Below are 25115 nucleotides of genomic sequence, written 5' to 3'. Positions count from 1 at the left end.
AATTCGTGCACTGGGGGGGTTGTCCCCCTCAGCCCAGCCTGCACGCTCTCCAATCCGGGACCCCTCAGGGGATGTCCAACTGCTGGTTTAGGCCCAATCCTGGGGATCAGGCCTAAACCAGCAGTCAGACATCCCTCTCACAATCCGGGACCACTGGCTCCTAACTGCTCACCTGCCTGCCTGCCTGATCAACCCTAAATGCCTCCCTGCCAGCCTGATCACCCCTAACCACCTCTGCCTGCCAGCCTGATCACCCCTAACTGCTCCCCCCCCCCTCTGCTGCCCTGTTGCCCTCAGGTCGCTCCCAACTGCTCCCTCTGCTGGCCTGTTGCCCTCAACTGACCCCCCTGCCGGCCTTCTTACCCCAGGCAGCCTGCTGTTCAGTCATTTGGTCGTCCCTCACTAACCCCCCTGCCGGCCTTCTTGCCCCAGGCAGCCTGCTGATCATTATTGTTACTGTGATGGTGTCCTGGACAATTTGCATATTCCTCTATTATAGTATAGATTTTCTGCCACCTAATTCTAAAGTCCTATGTGTGTGGCCACATTAATGAGACCATCTCCACCTTCCTGAGGAAGGCCCAGGACTGGAACACTGGATTTGTATTTTTATACCAGATATCATTTGTTTTTCCAGCAATTGCTCTACTAGGTTCTGTGCTGTTGACCCCTGTCCTGAAGGGTAGCAATGTTAATAGTTTTGAACTGACGTGAATGATGTTTAAAATTCAGAGATTGAGCAGGAGACGAGCATTAACAAATATGTGATCCCTCTTGTAGAGCATACGTATGACCCAGGAAAAGAAACTCCCCAATCCCAGGGAAGCATTTGTTATAAAAGTGTTAACAGGGTTCTCTTGCCGAGTGCTATAGCTTCTTTCTTGATGGATCTCTGTGAGCTCCTTCAGAGTGCTATCAAAATACATATTCTGTGTCATCCTCAAGTCATTGAGAGGGTTGATCTTTAATGTGACTGTGTGTCCTATCGAATAACGTACAACGTATATACTTTATTTATCTCAGCTGAGTTCTGATTGCCTCTGTTCATTTCCACATCAGTCATATGCAGAGTGTACATACATGGGGCATTCTGAATAATTTAAAGACATATACCTCCTTGAGTTATTGAAGGGCAGGTTAGAAAAGAAACTAATATTTATTGAGAGTCCGCTGTGAGTTATATGCTTCCTCTCTATTTGATTTCATTCTCACAATAACACTTTGAGGTTAGTACAGCCATCCTTCTTGAGTCCTGAGGCCCAGAAAGATTCTTAGCTCATTCACTGAGATTTTAGCCAAGATCTTGACCCAAAATTCATTTCCTCATTCTTTGAAGCTCAATTATTTTATTACAAAGTTTCCTGTAAACATTTTAATGTTTCAAAATGATAACTACAAAAATGTTTCATCTTTTCCATTTAAGTAAATGACATTGAAGTTATTAACTCTTATCATGTAAATTATTTTAAATTTTCAGTTGTTCACTTGAAATATTTAATTTTTAGGAAATTGAATGCATCTTAATTTGTACCACAAACATTTATTTTAAGAAGTGGAACTAAGTGTTAACCATCATCCATTTCCTTCTGCTCTAAACCTTTTCAAATTTATTTTTCTATACATTTTCTTCCAAAAGTTATGTTAACTGTTACACATGCTTGAGGCAAACATGCAAGTCTTCCTGCTTTAAAAAAAAAAAAAAAAAGTCTTCCTGCTAAACCAATTAAGTGGTGCCAGTATATTGGATTAAAATTGTTTTGCTGAATCCTATTAATTTCTATAATCTGCTAGTGTGTTTCTCTTTCTTTTTTTATTTGTAGGTAACTACCAAAAAGCATTAGATACTTATAAAGATATTCACAGAAAATTTCCAGAAAATGTTGAATGTAAGTAAGATTACATTTTGTAGTTTTGAAAGTATAGGTTCTCATGTTTTATGCCCTATTTTACATTTGCTACAGTAATTGCATACATAGATACCAAGCTATAATTGTGGTACGTATGTTTAAATAGGAGTTTATAGGATCAGAGAATCTGACTACACACATTTTTATAGAATTTAATTGTTGATGAATTTACATTTGAAGAGAACCATTGAATTCTCTTCAAAAGCAAACATCTATATTCTCCATCTTGATGTACAATGGATTTGATGTAACTTAAAATAGTGTGAAGTATTACAGCAATAACAAATCAGGATCAGGAAAAACACAAAAGAACCATATTCTTATCTACTAGACTGTATATTTGGCCCTGAATAGCCTTTCGGCTAAGGGAAAGACATAAAAGACGATCTGTTCTATAATCTTTACTGTTTATGAGGAAATAAAAAGCAATTCCTTGGGAAGAAGAAACATTTTTCAACTTGTAATTCATTCAAGTTGAGACACTGAGAGATACAGTAGATAAAGTCATTGAAAGATAATGCAGCTCCTTGCTTTAAAACATCCCTACAGCAAATAAAATAGCATACTTGGAAAAACTATTTTTAATTTTGTCCTTTAATGATAATGAACACAAAACAGCACATTGCAACTCAGTAAAATCAATGTTTCTGAGCCAGTTTTCCCAGTGGCCTAGCCTGATCCTGGGATTAGCAATACTGCCCCATTACTACGCAGCAGTAAAAAAGAAGGAATTCTTACCATTTGCAACAGCATGGATGGAACTATAGAGCATTATGCTAAGTGAAATAAGCCAGTCAGAGAAAGATAAATAGCACATGATCTCACTCATTTATGGAATATAATGAACAACATAAACTGATGAACAAAAACAGATCCAGAGACAGAGAAGCATCGATCAGACCATCAAACCTCAGAGGGAAGGCTCAGAGGGAAGGTAGGGGAGGGTGGGAAAGGTCAACAAAGGACTTGTATGCATGCATATAAGCCTAACCAACGGGCACAGACACCAGGGGGATGAGGGCACGAGTGGGGGTTTGGGGAGGCAATGGGGTGATAAGGACACATATGTAATACCTTAATCAATAAAGAAAAAAAAAGTACTGCCCCTTCCTTTATTAACATTTTCCTCACTTTGGCTTTTATAAAAGCTCAGCAGCAGCTGGCTCAGAGCTACGGTGTTACTGGTAGCTTAGGAGTAAGTAATTTCTAGTTCTAATTAGAGCAGATTCATTAACCCTCAATAGTGGTTTCTGGAAGCCAGTCAGGAAACAGGTTACTTGGGAGGGATTCCTTGTCACACTTTCAAAAACTACAGTTTTATTGCCCTATTTATAGAGATTCTCATGTAGGTTCAAGGTGAACCCAGATATTTAATTTTCCCTATTTAAGCTTATTATTTGATTCTCATTCTCAGTCACATTAGGGAATTGGTGGTTTAGAGATTAAATGAGAGAGAGCAGTGATATTTTCTGTGGAAATGATGCAACCCAAAAGTCACCTGGGCAAAAGTCTGTCAGGACCACTGACGTTGGGACTGGACCATTCTGGCTCCCATGGATTGCAGTGTTGTAGCAGTACTCCTGGCCTCTGCCCGCTAGATAACGGTAGCACTCCCCCTACTCCCACACTGTTGTTATAAAAACATAAATGTCCCCAGACATTGCCAGGTGTCTCTTGGGGGCAGGAGTGCTGCCTGTTCAGAGTCACTGCCGTAACCTGAGCACCTGGCAGTGGACCAGTAAAGGGACTGTCTCCAAGCACCACCAAATGTCTTTCTTTATGGAGAGTTTAAGGTTCCCTCTAAATATTAAATGAATGTTTACCTGTGCCACAGGGAATGTTCAAGATGACCTTGGCCTGGATAATTTTCAAAATAAATGTCATCAATAGTCTATATTAACTGTAGTCTTAGGAAAACATTTGCACCCATGGAATGTGTTGTTTTGAGCAGAGTAGTTTTCCAGTGAACCCAACAAGATAATTTAGTCTTGAAATATATTCTTCATTTATCAAAAATTGACCTGCACTATGGAGTTACTATTGACCTACTGAATTTCAGAGAACATCTACCCAAAACAGTAATTTTTGTTTTACACTAAATATTCCTAAGTCACTCTAAGGATAGGTAAAGAGGAATAGTTGTGTATTATTTATAGGAAATGTAAATTACCTTATTATGAATTACTAATGTATGTGTAGGCAATTTATATGCTAATGAGTGACATTTTAAATTATTTTAGTACTGTTATTTGCAAAACATTAATGGTCATGAATAGGTCATTTATTTACAAGTTCTTACGGAGTTTTCTTGCATATTCTTGAACTTCTTTTAACTACTGTGTTGGCTTAGCGCTGAGCTAAAAACAATACAGATGGAAGTCCTTGCTTTCATGGAGCTTGCTAGTGGGAAGACTAAGAGAACACACTTATAAAATCTGTCAGAAGTTAAAAGTGCCATGAAGGAAAGCAGACAAGGAGGGTAAAGCATAATATTGGAAGGGCTCTGATTATAGGTGGTGTGGACAGGTCAGTAAAAAGAGTCCCTTTGTTCTTTCATTTTCTTTTTAATTTATTGTTTTTAGAGAGAGAAGACAGGAGAGAGAAACATCGATTTGTTGTTCCACTTATTTATACATTCATTGGTCAATTCTTGTTTGTTCCCTGACTGGGATTGAACCTGTAACCTTGGTGTAGCAGGACAACCCTCCAACCAAATGAGCTACTCGGCCAGAGTCAAGAGAGTCCCTTTAAACCCCTTTCAGGGAAGTCTATCTTGCCAGGTCAAGAAAATACAGAGTGTAGATACTTTTTTAAAAAATTTATTGGGCTGTCATTGTTTAATAAAATTATATAAGATTCAAGTGCACAATTCTATAACACAATTTTCAAGAGAGAAACAATCACTGTTCATGAGCATCATTCCTGTGTCCCAAAAGATTGTGGTTAATGATTTGTTATACTTTCAACACAATGCACAAATACTTTTCTAAATATATTTTTTACCATTTAGGTCTGCGTTTCTTGGTTCGTCTCTGCACAGATATTGGATTAAAAGAAGTTCAAGAATATGCAACAAAACTCAAGAGATTGGAAAAAATGAAAGAAATAAAAGAACAGGTATCCCATATGGGCCAAAAACTATTGTCTGTTAATTTTCAAAATGTCAGCCTTCTATATCTTAACTGAGTGATGTTGGGGCTTCTGTCAGTAAAATGAAGTTGAATTTTTTTTCTGCTCTGGCATAAAGGAAAAACAATAACTAAAATCCTAATTTTAGGATGAAGTTCTATCAAGAGTGAGTTCCAAATAGGAGGAAGTTCAATAGACTCATACTCTTTAGTGGATCATACTAATGGGCAAATAATTATAATTTTCCACCATACAAAGTAATTTATTTAGTCGTTTTCCAGACTTAATTTTTAGAGAATAAGTTAGTTTATAGACTTAATTTTAATTTGAGAGTCCTGTGACCCATGGAAACTAAGAAACAGTTACTTGTATACAACATAGTACTTTTTCACTAGTATAGTAGAGATGGCTTTGAGAATAACATTAACATACATGGGAGCATTTTAAATCTATTTCCATGTTCCATGAAGTATGTGGAGTAACAATGTACTTATCTTTACCTATTTAAAAGAATAATTTCTCCTAAATTTGAGCCAAGAATATTTAAAAGTTTAATGTGATTTTTTAAGTGTCTGCCTTTCATAAAAGATATATTTTTTACCTTGGACTTTTTATCTTGGATAATTAAGTCTAAATTCCATATTTGCTTTCAAAATGTGGATACCTTGTTTTTGCTTTGAAGATGTGATCTGAAAGTTTTACAGTCTTTGTAAAGTATCAAGTGTAGGGGAGAGAACCAACATGGTGGTGTAGGTAAACGCCGGTACATGCAGCTTCCCACAACCACATTAAAATTACAACAAAAATACAGAACAGCCATCATTCAGAACCTCCTGAAAGCTAGCTGAATGAAAGTCCTACAACTGGAAAAGTAAAGGAGAAAGTACATTGAGACTGGTAGGAGGGGCAGAGGGGCAGAATGGATTGGTCCGATATCCACATGTGCTATTTTTTTAATCAGGAGGGATATCTATGCTGCAGAGTCCCCCTTACGCTCCCCCACCCCTAACCCCCCAGTGAGGAGCAAGGGATCCTTCCAGCCCTGGGTTCCAGAGCTTGGAAGAGAAGTTCCCATAACTTCCGGCTGTAAAAACCAGTGGGGAATTGTGGCTGAGGGACTCAGAGGCTGCTGGAGACCCAGGTATTCCTTTTAAAGGGGCAATGCATAAACTTACTTGGACTCAATCCCTCTGGCTCCAGCGCTGGGGCCATGACTTGAAAGGAACCAGGGACATTTGGGGAGGAATTGGATTGTCGGGCATCAGGTCAAGAACTCAGGGGCAGCTCTCTCTCAGACAGGGGTGCTCACAGGGGTCATTGTTCCTGTGCTGGGATCTCCCATGTCACAGAGCTGACTAGCTATCTGAATCTCCATCAGCCTGGCTCACACTATTCCCTCCACCCTGGTGATTCCCTGAGACCCCGCCCCATCCAATTTGCAGCCCCACCCAAGCTGTTTGTAGCAGCTTTTCTATATGAATGGCCTGTCCTGGCTCAGGCTTCAAACTTAGTTAAAATCTTTCAAACAAGCAGCAGCTGGCATCAGTGTGCTGCAAACCTATCAATAAAAGGCCCAAGACAGCCGAAACCGGTTTGGCTCAGTGGATAGAGCATCGGCCTGGGGACTGAAAGGTCCCAGGTTCGATTCCGGTCAAGGGCATGTACATTGGTTGCGGGCACATCCCCGGTGTGGGGTGTGCAAGAGGCAGCTGGTCGATGTTTCTCTCTCATCGATGTTTCTAGCTCTCTATCCCTCTCCCTTCCTCTCTGTAAAAAATCAATAAAATATATTTTAAAAAAAAAAAAGGCCCAAGACTGGCACTAGCACCAGCCTTCCTTGCTTTACAGCTGGTCCTGGCCTGGAGACTTACAAGCACAATACAAGTAGCAGCCATCTGCAGACCCCCCTGTAGCTCCTGCCAGGTAGTCCCAGACAGTGGCTGACTGCACCTGCCAGAAGGCCCCAGAACCAGTGCACCCAGTGGAAAGCTTCAGATCATACCAAATTACAACTCTGGCATAAAGGAAAAACAATAGCCTTATCCGGTTTGGCTCAGTGGATAGAGCATTGGCCTGCAGACTGAAGGGTCCCAGGTTCGATTCCGGTCAAGAGCATGTACCTTGGTTGTGGGCACATCTCCAGTAGGGGGTGTGCAGGAGGCAGCTGATTGATGATTCTCTCTCATTGATGTTTCTAACTCTCTATCCCTCCCCTTCCTCTCTGTAAAAAATCAATAAAAATATATTTTAAAAAAATAAAATAAAATAAAGGAAAAACAATAACTAAAATCCTAATTTTAGGATGAAGTTCTATCAAGAATGAGTGCCCCTTAAATATGTCGCTCATGGATATATCCATGAGCGACATATTTAAGGGGCAGATTCGGTGAGCACCAAAGCCCCACTAAAGCAAGTCCTGCTCCATAGGGGTGTTTCCTGCATAGCAGCTCTTCTACTATAGTCTCAGCTAATCCTTACAGCCAATTGGTCTGGAGTTCACTTACTCTCAGTGACACCAACAGCAATCAAGGCTCAACTATAAGAAGGCTGTGCACACAGCCCACACAAGGGCATACCTAGAGTGCCCAACTCAGGTGACTGCAGAGGCTGAGCCACTGGGCCCTGCAGGACACCTACTACACAAGGCAAATCTTCCAATTCCATTAGACAGAGCAGCTCTTCCTAATACATAGAAACAAACACAGGGAAGCAGCAAAAATGGGGAGACAGAGAAACATGTCACAAATGAAAGAAATGGAAGGGATCAAACTACTGGATACAAAGTTCAAAACAATGATTATAAGATTGCTCAAGGGCCTTAATGAGAGCTTCAAGAGACTTAGTGAGACTTTGAAAGATCTTAATGAGAATTTCAAAGACATGAAAAAGGACCAATTAGAAATTAAGCATACACTAACTGAAATAAAGAATAATTTTCAGGGATTCAACAGTAGAATAGAGGATTCCAAAAATCAAATCAACGATTTAGAATATGAGAAAGCAAAAAACACCCAATTAGAAGAGCAAAAAGAATCCAAAAATATGAGGATAGTTTAAGAAGCCTCTGGGACAACTCCAAGCATACCAACCTTCTCATCATGGGGATGCCAGAAGGAGAAGAGAGAGAGCAAGATATTGAAAACCTATTTGAAGAAATAATGACAGAAAACTTCCCTACCTGGTGAAACAAATAGACTTACAAGTCCAAGAAGCACAGAGTCCCAAACAAGAGGAATCCATAGAGGCCCAACCAAGACACATCATAAATAAAATGCCAAGGCTTAACGACAAAAAGAGAAATCTTAAAAGCATCAAGAGAAAATCAGTTACCTACAGGGAAACGTCCATAGGACTGTCAGCTGATTTTTCAACAGAAACTTTGCAGGCTGGAAAGGAGTGGCAAGAAATATTCAAAGTGATGAATAGCAAGGAACTACAACCAAGATTACTTTACCCAGCAAAGCTCTCAAAGAGCTTCATAGACAAGAAAAAGCTAAAGGAGTTCATCACCACCAAACCAGTATTACATGAAATGTTGAAGGGTATTCTTTAAGAAGAGGAAGGAGAAGAAAAAGAAGAAAAAAAATGATTAAAAAATATGAACAGCCCTAACCGGTTTGGCTCAGTGGATAGAGCGTCGGCCTGCAGACTGAAAGGTCCCAGGTTCGATTCAGATCAGCTGCCTTCTGCACACCCCCCACTGGGGATGTGCCCGCAACCAAGGTACATGCCCTTGACCGGAATTGAACCTGGGACCCTTCAGTCCGCAGGCTGATGCTCTATTCATTGAGCCAAACCGGTTAGGGCAAGAAGCCAGGATTCTTATGGAAGGAGTTAAAGTCTTAAGACTTCATATAAGTTTGGTTCTGTTCAAGATAGAGCTGTAGGTAAACATGATACTCACATTCTCCCACAACCACATCAAAATTATAACTGAACTACAGAATAAGCATCATTCAGAATCACCTAAAATCTAGCTGAACACAAGTCCTACAATTAAGGATATAAAGAATCCTCATTGAGCCCAGCCAGCATAGCACAGTAGTTGAGCCACTGTTGAATCAAACCAGGGGGTCACGGTTTGATTCCCAGTCAGGGCATATGCCCAGGTTGTGGACTCAATCCCATGTGGGGGGGCGTGCAGGAGGCAGCCAATCAAAGTTTCTCTCTCATCATTGATGTTTCTACCTCTCTCTCCCTCTCCCTCTCTGAAATAAAATAATAATAAAGAAATCACATTGAGATTGGTAGGAGGGGCCAAGATGTGAAATGGGCTGGTCCCACAGCCCTACACCAATATCCTACATAATAAAAGGGTAATATGTAAATTACCATCACTGCTACACCCACAATTGGGCCAGCGGGAGGCGCAGGGGGCGGGACTCGGGGTGGCTGGGGTGGCCAATTAGGCTGGCAGGACGCTGAGCTCACGTTGCCAGGGGCGGCACGAGCTCAGCGAGCTCAGCGTCTGCGCCATGGCTGTGCTGTGGCACAGAAGGGGCCTCTGGGGCAGCGAGCCCACATCCTGCTGCGGACCATCAAAAGCGGGGAGCGAAAGCGGGGGAGCTGGCTATCTGTCCGCTCCGGCACCAGGCCTTTCGAAAGCCTCCGCCGTGCTAGAGGCTTCTGAAAGGCCTGGTGCACCAGCGGACAGACACCCAGCTCCCCCGCGATCAAAAGCAGGGAGCTGTGTGTCCGCTCCAGCACCAGCGGACCCCCTGCCATCAAAAGCGGGGAGCAGGCTGCTAGTAGTGTCCGTGGAGCGTGCTAGGCTTTGCGGGGCAGTGGATATGGCCTGGATGGCAGGTTAGGCCTAGGGGACCCTACACGTGCATGATTTAATCATGCACTGGGCCTCTAGTGTAAAAGATAAAAATTAAGAGGGATATCTCGGCTGTGGAGGTCCAAGCCTCACACCAGACTCCCCAGCCTGTACCACCAGTGCCAGGAAGAGAAGTCCTTATAACTTCTGGTTGTAAAATCCAGTGAGGATTGTGGCTGAGTGAGGCTGAGGGCAGCTGGAGACTCAGGCAGTTCCTCTCAAAAGGCCCACACGGACTTACTTGGACTCACTCACTCTGAGCTCCAGTGCTGGGGCAGCAGCTTGAAAGGCACCAGCGACATACAGGGAGGAACTGAATTGTCCAACATCAGGACACAAGCTTAGGGGCAGCTTTCTCCCAGGTAGAAGTGCTGGCAGAGGCCATGGTTCCTTTTCTGAGCCTTCCCTGTACAGAGCCCCAGGAAGGTGCCATACCTGAGTCTCATCAATCTGGCTCACACTAGTCACCCTGCCATGGTGCTTCCCTGAGACTGAAAGGCCCACCAAGCTGTTTTTCAGTGGCTTTTCCATACAAATGGCCTGTATTGGCTTATGCTTCAGGCATTACTAAAATCTCTTAAAGAAGCAGCCCCTGGCCTGGGCATGGCTGGTACCACTCACTAAGTGGCCACAGGCCCAGCATTAGTGGCACCTGGCCTTGGTTTGCAGTTTGGCTTCTCCTGGGCACCTTCGAGCCCAGCACAAGTAGAAAGCATCTGCAGATTGCTTTTCAGTTCATGCCAGGTGGCCCCAGGCAGAATACAGGTGGCAGCTGAGGTTGGCCTATACCTCCTGGGAGGCCCCAAAGCTAATGCACTCAGTGGACAGCTTCAGACCACATGGAAGTATCACCCAAACACCTCCACAAGATATACACTCAGGGCAGACTCAGCAGGCACCAGAACCCTGCTGAAGCCGTACTCCATTTGGTGAGGCCCTGCATAGCTAATCCTCCATGTTGGTCACAGCCAGTCCTCACAGCCAATTGGCCTGAGGGTAAATCCCTCCCCATTGACTTGCCAACAACAAACAAGTGTCAGCTACACCAGTTAGATGCACACAGCACATGCAGGGGTGCACCTGAATACCCAGCTCTGGTGACTCAGAGGGCAGTGCTACTGGGTCCTACAGGGTACCTACTACTTAAGTCCACCCTAACAAGACCAGAAGACATAGAAGCTCTACCTAGTACACAGAAACAAACACAGGGAGGCATCCAAAATTAGGAGATAAGCATGTCCCAAATGAAAGAACAGAACAAATCCAGAAAAGGAACTAAGCAAAATGGAGATAAGCAACCTACCAGATACAGAGTTCAAAACCCTGTTTATAAGGATTCTCAATGACTTAGGGGAAGAGAAGATGAACTTAGCGAGAACTTCAACAGCATAAAAAAAGGACAGAAATTAAGGATACACTAACTGAAATGAAAAAATAATTTACAGAGATCAACGAAAGGACTTGTATGCATGCATATAAGCATACCAATGGATACAGAGAGTAGGAGGGTGAGGGCATGTGCTGTGGGGTGGAGAGGCTGGGAAGAGGGCGGGGTGGGTGGGGAGGAGACATGTAACACTTTAAACAATAAAAATTTTCAATTATTTTTTTTTTAAAAAAAAGAGTAGAGTTGGCCGAAACCGGTTTGGCTCAGTGGATAGAGTGTCGGCTTGCGGACTGGAAGGTCCCAGGTTCGATTCCGGTCAAGGGCATGTACCTTGGTTGCAGGCACATCCCCAGTAGGGGGTGTGCAAGAGGCAGCTGGTCGATGTTTCTCTCTCATCGGTGTTTCTAGCTCTCTATCCCTCTCCCTTCCTCTGTGTAAAAAATCAATAAGATATATATTTAAAAAAAAGAGTAGATTTGATGAAGCAGAGGATCAAATCGGTGATTTATTTATTTATTTTTTTAATATATTTTATTGAGTTTTTACAGAAAGGAAGAGAGAGGGATAAAGAGTTAGAAACATCGATCAGCTGCCTCCTGCACACCCCCCACTGGGGATGTGCCCGCAACCAAGGTACATGCCCTTGACCAGAATCGAACCTGGGACCTTTCAGTCCGCAGGCTGACGCTCTATCCACTGAGCCAAACCGGTTTCGGAAATCGGTGATTTAGAAGATAAGAAAACTTTCCTAACCTGGTGAAGGAAATATATACAAGTCCAGGAAAAGCAGAGTCCCAACCAAGATGAACCCAAAAGCCCACACCAAGACACATCATAATTAAAATGCCAAAAGTTAAAGACAAGGAGAGAATCTTAAATCAGCAAGAGAAAACCAGTTAGTAACCCACAACGGAGCTCCCATAAGACTGTCAACTGATTTTTCAACAGAAACTCTACAGGCTAGAAGGGATTGGCATGAAATAGTCAAAGTGATGAAAAGGAAGGATCTACAACCAAGATTACTTTATCCAGTAAGGCTATTGTTTAGAATTGCAGGACAGATGAAGAGCTTCCCAGATAAGAAAAAGCTAAAGGAATTCATTACCATCAAACCAATGTTACAAGAAATATTCAATAGTCTTAAGAAGAAAAAGAAAGGAGGGGAGACGAGGAGAAGGAAAAGATAGAAAATATGAATAATAAAATTGATATAGATACACATATATATACTTTACGTTAAATCCAAATGGATTAAATACTCCAATCAAAAGGCATACAGTGACTGAATGGACAATAAAACATAATCCTTACATATACTGTCTAAAAGAGACTCATTTCAGATCAAAAGACACAAACAGACTGAAAGTAAAGGGATGGAAAACAATATTTCATGAAAATGAAAACAAACAAAAGCTGGAGTAGCAATACTTATACCAGACAAAATAGACTTTAAAACAAAGGCTATATAACAAGAGACAAAGAAGGACCCAGCACTTTCACTTGTGGGTATTTATCCAAAGAAACCCAAAACACTAAATAAAAAAAGAAATATACACCCATATGTTCATGGTAGCATTATTTCAGTAGCCAAGATATGGAAGCAAATTAAGTGTCCATTGATTGATGAATGGATATAAAAGTGTGCATATATATAATCAAATATGACTCAGCCATAAAAAAAAAAGACAACATGGATGAACTTAGAGGGTATTGTGTCAAGTGAAGTAAGTCAAACAGAGGCAAATACCATATGATTTTACTTATATGCGGAATATAAAAATAAATGAAGTAGCAGAACAGAAACAGACTCATAGACACCATTTTGACAGTTTCCAAGTGGGATAGGGATTGGGGGATTTTATTTAAAAAGATTAAGTACAAATTGGTAGTTACAGAAAAGTCATGGGGATGTGAAGTATAGCATAAGGAATACAGTCAATAATATTGTAATAACAGTGGACTGCCAGGCTGCAGGGGCAAGTGCCATGCTGCCCAGCCCCAAGAGGGGCAGTCCCACTGTTGCAGGGCCTGCTAACGCTCACCACAGCCTGGTCCTGGCAACCCACAATTCTTCTCAGACTGTGAGTGACTGAGTAGTTTGTGCATCATTCCGGTGGCAAAGCTAAAATTCCCAGTTACCTTGTCTACCTGACCCTATTCTGAAGTCAAGAGAAGACTGCTTTACAAGACTACTCCCGACATTGCTGCAATGTTTGTATCTAATTTATCATGTGGGCAACGCAAGTTTTATAGCTGATCTTGAATGCAGCGCTTGGAAAATTGTTTTAATCTGTCCTTCTGGAGACATGGAAAAGCAGTGACTGGGAGACCTGCATTCAGGTGTATCCCCCCAAACTGAAACAGCCATTTTTCATGAGAGGTGCTGCAGCCCCTCTCAGAACCATAGTCAGGAAAAGGGGGAAAAACCTGCTCTAGTGATATTACCCACCCCATGCATCTAGACCTTTGCAGAGGAGACAGCAGCGGAGGCCAAGCCTGTGGTTTAGAACAGTCTCAGGGAGCATCGGTGACTGGCTTGGGGTGGGGCTGTCTGCCCCACATCCTGGGAATTTGGTGATTCCCCAAAACTCCCGGTTTCCAGCTGATCCCACTGGACTGCATAGTAGGACCTCTACCCAGCCAAAGACAGGGAAAAATTCTAAGACACTCTCAGAGGAGTAGCTCTGGAACAGGGAAACACACCCATCACTTTCCCTGAAATCTGAATGACACCTCCCCCTCATTGAAGACCCAGAGGTCTATACTCCTCATTCTGCCCAAAGGCCTTTCAGAAACAGATTGGATTATTAAGATTGACAGCTGGCTGGCAGGAAAAGACAGGTGGAGGCAGAAGATTACTGACCCATCAATGGGTTCTGAGCTGCTAACAAAATGGCCTTAGAGTGCAGCTGGGACTCTCCCACATAGAGTCCTATGGAGAATGATACAAACTGTATATAGGTTGAAGCTTCAAACAGGTTGCTGAGAGCCAAAGGATGACAGTTTCTCACAGTGGTTAGCACCTAAGTACCTCCTGGGAAGTTCAGAATTGGCAGACAAAATAGCCTCAGTCATCAGAAGAGCAGGACCCAAAGGGACCTCCCAGGAGACACTAAACTCTGCTGAGATGAATGCCACTTTACTTATTTTCTTTATCATTTTTATCTTCTTTATTGATTTATTATTTTAGTCTCTCTTTTTATTTCATAAATATAATTTTTCCTTCCCTTTTCTTACCCTATTTTGTTTTCTTCTTTCTCCTGTTTTCTCTTTATTTTTCCTTTTCTTATTTTTTTCTATCTTTTTTATCCTCTGTTTTCTTTCTCATAATTATTTTCTTCCTCTTTTATTTTATACTGTTTTCCTCCCCCTATTTTTTATTCTTATTTTCTTTCTTTCATCTCTGCCCTTCCATATTCTTCCCCCCTTATTTTTCTTCCCCCTTATTTCCTTCTCATAGTTTTTTATTTTATTTTATTCTATTACTCTCATTTCTCCTTCCTAATTTCCTCTTCATTTGTGGTTGTTTTTGTTGTTGTTTTAGGGTTCTTGTGTATGTTTATGTTTTGTTTCTTGTTTTGTTGTGTTTTATTTTGTTGTGACACCACCTGCACAATAGTTCTCACCAACTGGTTCGGGGTGAGCCTCACAGTCAGCCTGCCTGAGAGGAGCTTCCATGAACAGGACAAAAATAAGACCCAATTACAATAGTAGAACCCAAATAATTCACATAAGGGAAATTCCTAGAGCAACCAGCTCAGAATATCTGAGGAACTGCATCACTAGGTCCCATAAAACACTGACTACATTGAGCCATAGCACAAAGACTGGGAGGCATAGCAGTTTGATCTAACACATAGAAACAAATACAAAGGGTAAACAAAAAGGGGGAGACAAAGAAACAATCCCCAAATGAAAAAAAAAGGAGGAAACTCTAGAAAGAGAGCTAAACTAAATGGAGGAAAGCAAATTACCAGATATAGAGTTCAATGTCATGATTATAATGATGCTCAAGGAACTTAGTGAGAATATCAAGAAACTTGGTGGGAACTACTACAGCATAAAACAAGAAATAGAAACCATAAATAAGAATCAGTTGGATATGAAGAATAACCTAGCTGACATCAAGAATACACTGGAAGGAATTAAAAGTACATTAAATGAGACAGAAGATCGAATGAATGACTTGGAAGACAAGATAGAAAAAATCACCCTATTAGAGAAGCAAAAATAATTAAAAAGTAGAAGAGTACTTTAAAGGAACTTGGAAATAACATGAAACGTAACAACATCCACATCATAGGATTACCACAAGGAGTAGAAAGTATTCCAAAAATTCTAAGAAGAAAGAACACCTCCAAGCTTTTTGTTTATTAGCCCAGCATTATCCTAATCCCAAAGCCAGATAAAGACACTACAAAGAAAAATAATTACAGGCCAATATCCCTGATGAACATAGATGCTAAAATTCTCAACAAAATATTAGCAAATCAGATCCAGCAATATATTAAAAAGATCATACACCAATACCAAGTGGGATTTATTACAGGGATGCAAAGCTTGTAAAATATTCCCAAAACAATAAATGTGATACATCACATAAACAAAATTGAAAGAGAAAAATCACATAATCATATCAGTATATGCAGAAAAAGCATTTGACAAAATCCAACACCTATTTTTTATAAAAACTCTCATCATAGTGGGATAGAGAGAACATACCTCAACATAATAAAGGCCATCAATGACAAACCTACAGCCAACATCATACACAGTGGACAAAAACTAAAAATATTCCCCCTAAGAACAGGGACAACATTGGGAAGTCTGCTTTCACCATTCTTATTCAACATATTACTAAAAGTTCTAGCCACAGTGCTCAGACAAGAAGAAAACAGAAAAGAAATCCAAATTGGAAAGGAGAAAGTAAAAGTGACATTATTGGCATGCTATTGTACATAGAAAACACTAAAGACTCCACAAAAAACTACTAGTTTTAGTAAATGAATTTGGCAATGTAGCAGGATACAAAATTAACACCCAGAAATTGATGGCATTTTTATACATCAATAACAATCTCTCAGAAAGGAAAACTAAAAACATACAAAAAAACACACAAAACACACAATCCCATTTACCATTGCAACAAAAAAATTAAGATACTTAGGAATGAACTTAACCAATGAGGTAAAAGACATGTACTCAGAAAACAGGACATTGAAAAAAGATGTAGAGGAAGATATAAACAAGTGGAAGAATATACCATGTTCCTGGATTGGTAGAATTAACATCATTAAAATGTCCATATGACCCAAAGCAATCTACAGATTCAATGCAATCCCTATTAGAATACCAACAAGATATTTCACAGATCTAGAACAAATATTCCAAAAATTTATATGGAGCCAAAAAAGACCCCGAATAGCTGTAGCAATCCTGAGAAAGAAGAACAAAGTTGGAGGAATCACAATACCAGATATCAAGTTATACTACAAAGCCACTGTACTCAAAATAGCCTGATACTGGCATAAGAGCAGGTCCATAGATCAATGGGGCAGAATGGAGAACCCAGAAATCAACCCAAGCCATGATGCTTAATTACCATTTGACAAAACAGGCAAGAGAATACAATGGAGTAAAAGTGAAGACAGTCTCTTCAATAATTGGTGGTGGGAAAATTGGACAGATACATAGAAAAGAAAGAAAGAAACTAGATCACAAACTTACACCATACATACGAATAAACTCAAAATGGGGGGAAAAAACTTAAATGTAAGTTGTGAAACCATAAAAATTTTAGAAGAAATCATTGGCAGCAAAATATCAGGCAGTATATTTACTGATAACATATCCTAGGGTAAAGGAAGCCAGGGAGAAAATAAACAAATGGGATTACATCAAAATAAAAAAGCTTCTGCACAGCAAAAGAAACCAGCATCCAAATGAAAAGGGAGAACATATTTGCCAATGATACATCTGATAAAGGGTTAATATCCAAAATATATAAGGAACTCATACAACTTAACAAAAGGAAGATAAACAATTCAATTAAAAAATGGGCAAAGGACCTAAATAGACACTTCTCCAAAGAGGATATACAGAAGGTCAAGAGACATATGAAAAAAATGTTCAAAGTCACTAATCATCTGGGAGATACAAATCAAAACAACAATGAGGTACCATCTCGCACCTGTCATAACAGCTACCATCAACAAATGGTAAGTGCTGGCAAGGATGTGGAGAAAAGGGAACCCTCATTCACGGCTGGTGGGAATGCAGACTGGTGCAGCCACTGTGGAAAACACTATGGATTTTCCTCAAAAAATTAAAAATGGAACTGCCATTTAACCCAGGGATCCCACTTCTGGGAATATAGCCTAAGAAACCCGAAGCACCAACCAGAAAGAATGTATTCACCCCTATGTTCATAGCAGCACAATTTACAATAGCTAAATCTGGAAACAGCCCAAGTAGATGAGTGGATAAAAAAGCTGCAGTACATTTCTACCATGGAATACTATGCAGCAGTAAAAAGTAATAATCTCTTACCCTTTGAGACAGCATGGAGAAACCTGGAAAGTATCATGCTGAGTGAAATGTCAGTCAGAGAAAGACAAATATCACATGATCGCACTCATGTGTGGAATCTAAGTAACAAAATAAACAGATGAACGGAGTGGATCCAGAGACATGGAAGCATGGAACAGAGTGCAGAATCTCAGAGGGAAGGCTGGGGAGGGTGGTCTGGTGGAAGGTAATCAACCAAGGACCTTGTATGCAAATATGCATAACCATGGACACAGACAATAGGGTGCTGAAGGCCTGGGGCGGGGGAGGGGGGCTGGAGGGGTCAATGAGGGGAAAAATATGTAATATGTAATACTTTCAACAATAAATAATTATTTTTTCAACAATAAGTAATTTATTTTTTAAAAGAATACTTTATTAAACTTATTGCCATATGAATTACCATTGATGCATTTAGATCATCCAATGTTTACCTTACCAAATTATTAATGCCTCCCTGTGCTGAAGCAAAAATTCTTTCAGTACTATTTTATTACTATTCTTATTGTAATCTGTATAAAACCCAGTGTCATTTATATTCTTTTAGCTTCTCCTTAATATCTTCCCATCCCACCTTGTTATTCCTTCATCTTTTGGGTTAAAGCTCTGTCCTCATCCACAAAGCACTGTCTCTTCATTTTTCTTGAAATCAGTTTCTCTACCATTCTTCAGTACTCATTAAATTTTATGTCAGAGAAACATTTTCCTGATATTTTCTCTTTTTATGTTTTGCTTATTAACACAAAGTGGAGGGGGAAAGTTAGTTGAAAAGGAAGGTCCTAGGAAGAAGAAGAAGAAGCTTAAAGAGAAAGGATTCTCATGTACCTGAGAGCCAGCTTCTGAGTTAATTGTTGCATGTCTCAGTTTCTTCTCTAGGTTGTGAACCCTGGGCACAGGGCACTCTTTCCTGGCTGGTAGAGCACAAAACACACCAATAGTCATGAAACAAGATATAATAAATAAGCTCCTTTTCTAAATTTGAACTTAAAACTTTGTTACTTTTTTTTTTCTGTTTCTTGTTTAGAATCTGTCCTTAACATTTTTCCTATGTATTTAAAATTTCTTCATAAAATCATTCTTGATGCCTTCATAATACCCTGTTATATAGATACTAAAGGCCCGGTGCACAAAATCCGTGCACAGGTGGGGTTCATAGGCCTGGCCAGCAATCAGGGCCTATTGGTGCCAACTCTCCCAGTCCCTATCAGGGCCAGGCCAGCTGGGGTCTACCAGCTGGGGCCAGGGGGCCTGCTGGCTGCCAGCGGAGGCCTGCTGGATGGGGGGAGGGATGGAGGGAGAGGCCACAGGAGGTTTGCTGGCCAGAAGAGAAGGACTGGGGAGATTGGTTGGCCATGGGGGTTGGCTGTGGGAGCACACTGACCACCAGAGGGCAGCGCCTGCATTGAGCATCTGCCCCCTGGTGGTCAGTGCATGACATAGCGACTGGTCGACCAGTCGTTCCGGTCGTTCAGTCGTAAGGGTTACTTAGGCTTTTATATATCTATATCTATAGCTCTCTATCTATATCTATCTATCTATCTATCTCTAACTATATCTATATCTATATCTATATCTATATCTATATCTATATCTTTATCTATATATATATCTATATCTATATTTATATCTATATCTATATATCTATCTTGATTTCTTTAAACATTTCCACATTGTTAGACAGGTGCATGTCTTTTTTATACTTGGTAGCTTTCTATGTCTAATTTTTTTAAAACAAATCTTTATTGCTGAAAGTACTACATATGTCCTCTTTTTTCCCCATTGACCTCTTCTAGCCAGCCCTCCACCCCAGGCCTTCACCATCCTATTTATGTATGATTTTGAGGTGCTTCTTGCTGAAGCTATATTGGCCTCTGTGATTAGTTGTAGGAGGACTCTTCCATGTTGCTGACTTGAGTCATTAGTGAAATAGCCATGTAATAGAAACCAGGGATATTGTAGTAATCACCTGGAGCCGTTACCTGGAGCTGCTTAAAGAACACAGAATTGACACCCAGTGTCTATCCCTGTCTCTCCTCTGGAAGGCTGATAATGGCAGCAGTTTGGCAGCAGGGAGAAATAGAAGTCAAGAGCCTGATAACCTCCTGAATGATGTCAGCTATCTTTTGATGACAGGTTTTCCTTTAATTCTACTTTAATAATGACAGCTAACATTTATTTATTTCATGGTTAAGTGCAGGCATTGTTCTAAGCAATTTACATGTCTCAACTACTGTGATCACCCCGATAATCCTATGATGTTGGGTATGGTGTGATTATTACTGCTTTTTACAGGTAAGGAAACTGAGTCCTATAATGGCTGGTAACTTTCTGCAGGTCACCAGGTATTGGGGGCAGACCTGAGATTCAAATCCTGTCTCCTAACACTGTGTCTGACACCTTAGGAAGAGCAGAGAAAGAGAGTGATACAAGTCATCATTTTTAGTTGTATACAGTCCTTATTTATTCTGCATCCAGCAAAGTTGCTAATTTGTGCCATGGATTAGATCAGAAGTACCTTGCCATCAGCTTACCAAAGGAGTTAGGGTCTCAGAACAGTGCTAATCAGGTGTGGTCTGTGACAAGTAGAGCTTCAGAATCATCTGGACACTAGTTAGATTTACAAACTTGTGGGCCCCAGCCCAGACCTACCCAAACCCGACTCCAGAATTACAGTCTCTGGGTATTGATCCAAAAATCTGCGTATGTGCTTTTTAAAATAATTCTCCAGGTAATTTTTATATTAACCAAAGTCTGAGAAGCACTAGTGTAGTTTATGCTCCCAAAGGGTCACCTTGCAGATAATATAAATAAATAAATGAATGAATAAATAAATAAATACATAAATAAATAAATAAAACAGCTCAGGATATGGAATCTGATTTAAAAGGAGGGGTGTAGACATAAAATAAATCAGGCCATGAATGTTTTTAAATTTTTTCAAATGGAAAAGAATTTGTATAGGCCTAAGAAAGAAAGATAAATTGATTCAGGTTTATTTGGATCAGGATTAATGTGTCTCCCTGAGCCCCTAATGCCTCTTTTAAGATGTTAAAGCCAGAAGGTTGTTTATATAGAGTAATTCATCAGAGAAATTCGTCTTCCTGGAACTATTATGGAAAAGAAGACTGTTCTCACATTTGTTGTTGAGGGATCACATTATGAGTAAGAAGCAATTCATTCGTGCCAGCAGGAAGTGATTCCAGACACAGGCTAGTGGGCCCGGCAGGAGTCACTCTACCCTGTTTGGACACTGGGCCCCACATCAGTATTGTGTTTTAAGAGAGGTTCTTGTTCCTGCCAAACTTGACTCTTTGGGAAAGAGCAAAATGGGAAGAGCAGGAAGTGTGACACTGTTTTAAATATGAAAAAGATAAAAATGTCAGCTAAAATTCTAAAGAGGATTAGACAACAAAAGGAAATTATTAAGAGGCAAAAGAAAATGGATAAAGAAATAATTTACAGAACACAGGAAGTTTTCATTGCTAGTCCAAAAATAGTACTTTAGCAATTCATTCCATTTTAAAAATCAAATTTCTGAATTTTCAAAATATTGAAATAGAGAAATTCTGTTCTAATATTTGCTATTTTCTCCCCAAAGAAATCAGCAGACCATTTCAATAAATGCTTTCTTTTGTCCAAATTATCACATGACATTAAAAACTAATATAAAATGTAGTTGGTATTTATCCTCAAGTTTAAATTGTATCAAAAAGCATAAAAATAAGTATACATCTATTTGAGCAGGAACCCTTTTGGTTATATTTTCTAAAAGAAAAGAGATCCTATATAATAAAAGGCTAATATGCAAATCGACAGAACAGCAGAGCGACCAGTTGCTATGACACACACTAACCACCAGGGGCAGACGCTCAATGCAGGAGCTGCCCCCTGGTGGTCAGTGTGCTCCCACAGGGGGAGCACCGCTCAGCCAGAAGCCGGGCTCACAGCTGGCAAGCACAGCAGCACTGGCAGTAGCCTCTCAGGCCTCTGTGGCAGCACTAAGGATGTCTGACTGCTGGCTTAAGCCTGCTCCCTAGGGAGAGCGGGCTTAAGCCATCAGTCGGACATCCCCTAAGGGCTCCCAGACTGCGAGAGGGTGCAGGCCGGGGTGAGGGACCCCCCTGCCCCAAGTGCAGGGCCTCTAGTTTAGTAATAAGATCTCATAAAGGCATGGCTTTAAAGTTTATGTATTTAATGAAAGCTACAAGAACGTCTTGCATATTTTATGCTTTAATGCATTTACAAAGTCTAACAAAAATGTGGAAGAAAATATGCATCGTTGATATCAAATTCATAGTAATTTGAGCATTAGTTACATTTTTCAGGTGTAAATTCCTAATCACTTCTTTTGTTAAAGGCCATTGATGTCAGTGTCTTCATGCATTGCCTTGTGTTAGTCCTCATTCCTCCTCTCAGGAAACATTTATCACAATGCTGTGCTCTGTGGAAGACACAGTGATGTAGAAGAGTCAGCCACATGCTGAAGGTGTTCGTAACATGGGAGTGCAAGATGAACACCAGTTCCTCTTCCAGGGTCCTGGGGCATGTTAGGGAAACGAGCTGTGGGAATAGAGATGGAGGGGTTCAGCTTCAGAGGAGGACTCAGAGATCATTCCTGGAGGAGCGAGTGTTGAAGCAGGTATAGAGATCTCTACAAAGAAGTGTGCATAGAGGTCTGAGTACAGGAAGTTACAGCCAGGTCCATGCATTCTTTTGGAGTTTTCTCTTGAATTTGAAGTCAGAGCCAGTCTTCTTAGGAATCCTTAACTAGGAAACAACTAACTGCTACTTGTTCTATTGGACAAATACCTGAGTTTTATGTGATAAGTGCAAGTGTGGTGGACAGGATCCTGACTTCTCTCCTGGCGTGCCCATTGGCCAGCTCTGAGACTTGGAAGGGACGGTTGTTCCTTCTGACCTTTCTCATTGGCTGTAATATTGGAAGAGTATTCTAGATCAGTGCTTCTCAACAATCTGTGGTGCAGTTAATTTTTTGTCTCAATCTGTCATTGACATCACTAGAAAAATGATCATGCACTTGGATGTCAGAAACATGAAATTGGTGTGCAAGTTTGTCAGCCCTCAACCTTGAGTTCTGCTCACTTCATCAAGGACAGGTAACAGTTGGTGGGTGGCAGGTTTTCACCCTCCACTCTGAGGAGAATGTGTAAGGCTCTGGTTTTATTCCCATTCCAGAATAGTAGTAGAAGACATACAACAGTCATATGCTCATATTGAACAGTAGATGTCAAAGGAAAAAATTTTTCTTACTCTCAATGCCTGATTTTTAATTTGTCCCATTATTTTATTTGTATCTACATTACTTTTCTTGTACCTTCTCTCTTTTCTTTCAAAATGGAAATGGCATATTTTTTCAGAATAAGAATGTCAACTTTTAGTATATTATTAAAAAATAAACATTCTTTTAAAAAGTCAGGTAGATTACTCTTGTAAGTAATATTTTAATTCAAATAAAAAGGTATAAAGAAAGACATGAAAAGCATCCATTCTAGCACTTTCAGAACACTAGCATTTTAGTGTATGTCTTCCTGGGCATCTTACAAATGTACACAAACATAGCAATACATATATTTTTAATGGGACTTTTTTTTTTTTTTGCAAACATTGAATTTTTAAAAAAATATTGGCTTATAACCCCCGTATGTTTTCCCCAAAATAACATGGACAGCTTTCTGTGTCAACAAACGTAGACCTCTCTCACTTTCTGATCTGTGTTCCATGATGTGGCTCCTTCCCTCACATTTTAGTTTTGCTGTGATGAGAATCATTTTGTCAGTTATTATTCCGAAGCTGCTGCTTTTACCTGCTGTCAGGGCCTGCCTCACACCAGTTCAAAGTGCGACTTGAGGCATATTCGTGTTGATATAAAAATTCTAACACTTGCCCAGCCAGTGTAGCTCAGTGGTTTAACCTCAGCCCATGAACCAAGAGGTTACTAGTTTGATTCTGGTCGGAGCACATGCCAGGTTGTGGGCTCGATCCCCAGTAGGGGGTGTGCAGGAGGCAGCCGATCAATAATGTTTATCATCGATGTTTCTGTCCCTCTTCCTTTCTCTTGCTCTAAAAATCAATGAAAGTATTTTTTAAAATATATTTTTATTGATTTCAGAGAGGAAGGGTGAGGGAGAGGAGAGAGAGAAACATCAATGATGAGAGATAGAATCATTGACCGGCTGCCTCCTCCACGCCCCCCACTGGGGATCGAGCCCGTAACCCAGGTATGTGCCCTCAACCAGAATCAAACCCAGGACCTTTCAGTCCGCAGGCAGACGCTCCATCCATTGAGCCAAACCAGCTAGGGCAATAAAAAATATTTTTAAAGGCTTTCCTCTTTTTAAAAAAATTCTAACACTTAAGCAAAATACAAAGCAATCTATACTAATAATAGCCTAGGTGGCGTCATGCCTCATGTCATCACAAGATGGCCGTGCTCACAGCAGAGGCCTTTATCCCTGTAATAGTTTAGGTCCAACCATTATAGAGTAGAACAAGACAGGAAATAGCCTTTTAATAGATTCTCTTCCCTTCTACCCACCCTCCATTCCAAACTATTGTGTTTAAACCTGAACTCCCCCATCAAGAGAATATTTGGCGCCTGGTTGGTGTTGCTTTGTGGTTGAGCATCAACCCATGAACCAAAAGGTCCTAGAATCGAGCCAGTTGGGGCTCGATCTCCAATAGGGGGCATGCAGGAGGCAGCAGATTGATGTTTCTCTCTCATCAATGTTTCTGTCTCTCTGTCTACCCCTCTCTCTTCCTCTCTCTCTAAAATCAATAAAAACGTATTTTTTAAAAAGAGAATATTTGGGTTTTAGAATGTTTGTATAAGCAGAGATTTCACTGCAGTTTGAAGTATAAGTGCCATTTGAGTGTGACAAGGACTGGTCACTCAGCGTATTAGAGGGCAGGCTTTGAATCTCTGAGTTACACAACATAGTCCTTCTTCCTATAGAACCAATTCAGGTAATAATCAATTTGACCCCAGCTTTCAGAAATGTAGGAGCAATAAGTCTTCAGAGTGACATAGTAATGTTAATTTAAAAATCAACATTTAGTTATATTCAACTTTGAAGAAATGTGAGTTATTCTTTTAAACTTATCTTCTTGTTCTAGCGTATAAAGTCTGGCAGAGATGGCCCCGGAGGTTCCCGCGGCAAGAGAGAGGGTAGTGCTGGCAGTGGTAAGTTTTTTCTGTCATCGTGAAGTTGTGGATTAGTACAGGGGCTTCTGGAAACATTTTGAAACAATTCAAAAATGTCCTTTATCAGTGTGTGTGTGTGTG

At 40.6% G+C, this 25115-nt stretch overlaps 1 protein-coding gene across 1 annotated transcript in view; it reads left to right on the top strand.

Moving 5' to 3' along the window:
* The window catches only part of IFT88 (intraflagellar transport 88), a 203627-nt gene that overhangs the window by 136790 nt on the left and 41722 nt on the right, over positions 1-25115 (top strand). The window contains exons 22-24 of the mRNA XM_054718696.1: positions 1821-1886; positions 4918-5024; positions 24947-25013. Coding sequence (XP_054574671.1) covers positions 1821-1886; positions 4918-5024; positions 24947-25013 — 240 coding nt within the window. The remainder of the gene's footprint in view (positions 1-1820; positions 1887-4917; positions 5025-24946; positions 25014-25115) is intronic.

This window comes from Eptesicus fuscus, chromosome 7, assembly GCF_027574615.1.
Source record: "Eptesicus fuscus isolate TK198812 chromosome 7, DD_ASM_mEF_20220401, whole genome shotgun sequence".
Classification (NCBI taxonomy): Eukaryota; Metazoa; Chordata; class Mammalia; order Chiroptera; family Vespertilionidae; genus Eptesicus; species Eptesicus fuscus.
Note: the sequence above shows the minus strand (reverse complement) of the source record. Positions and strands in the feature narration are given on the sequence as shown.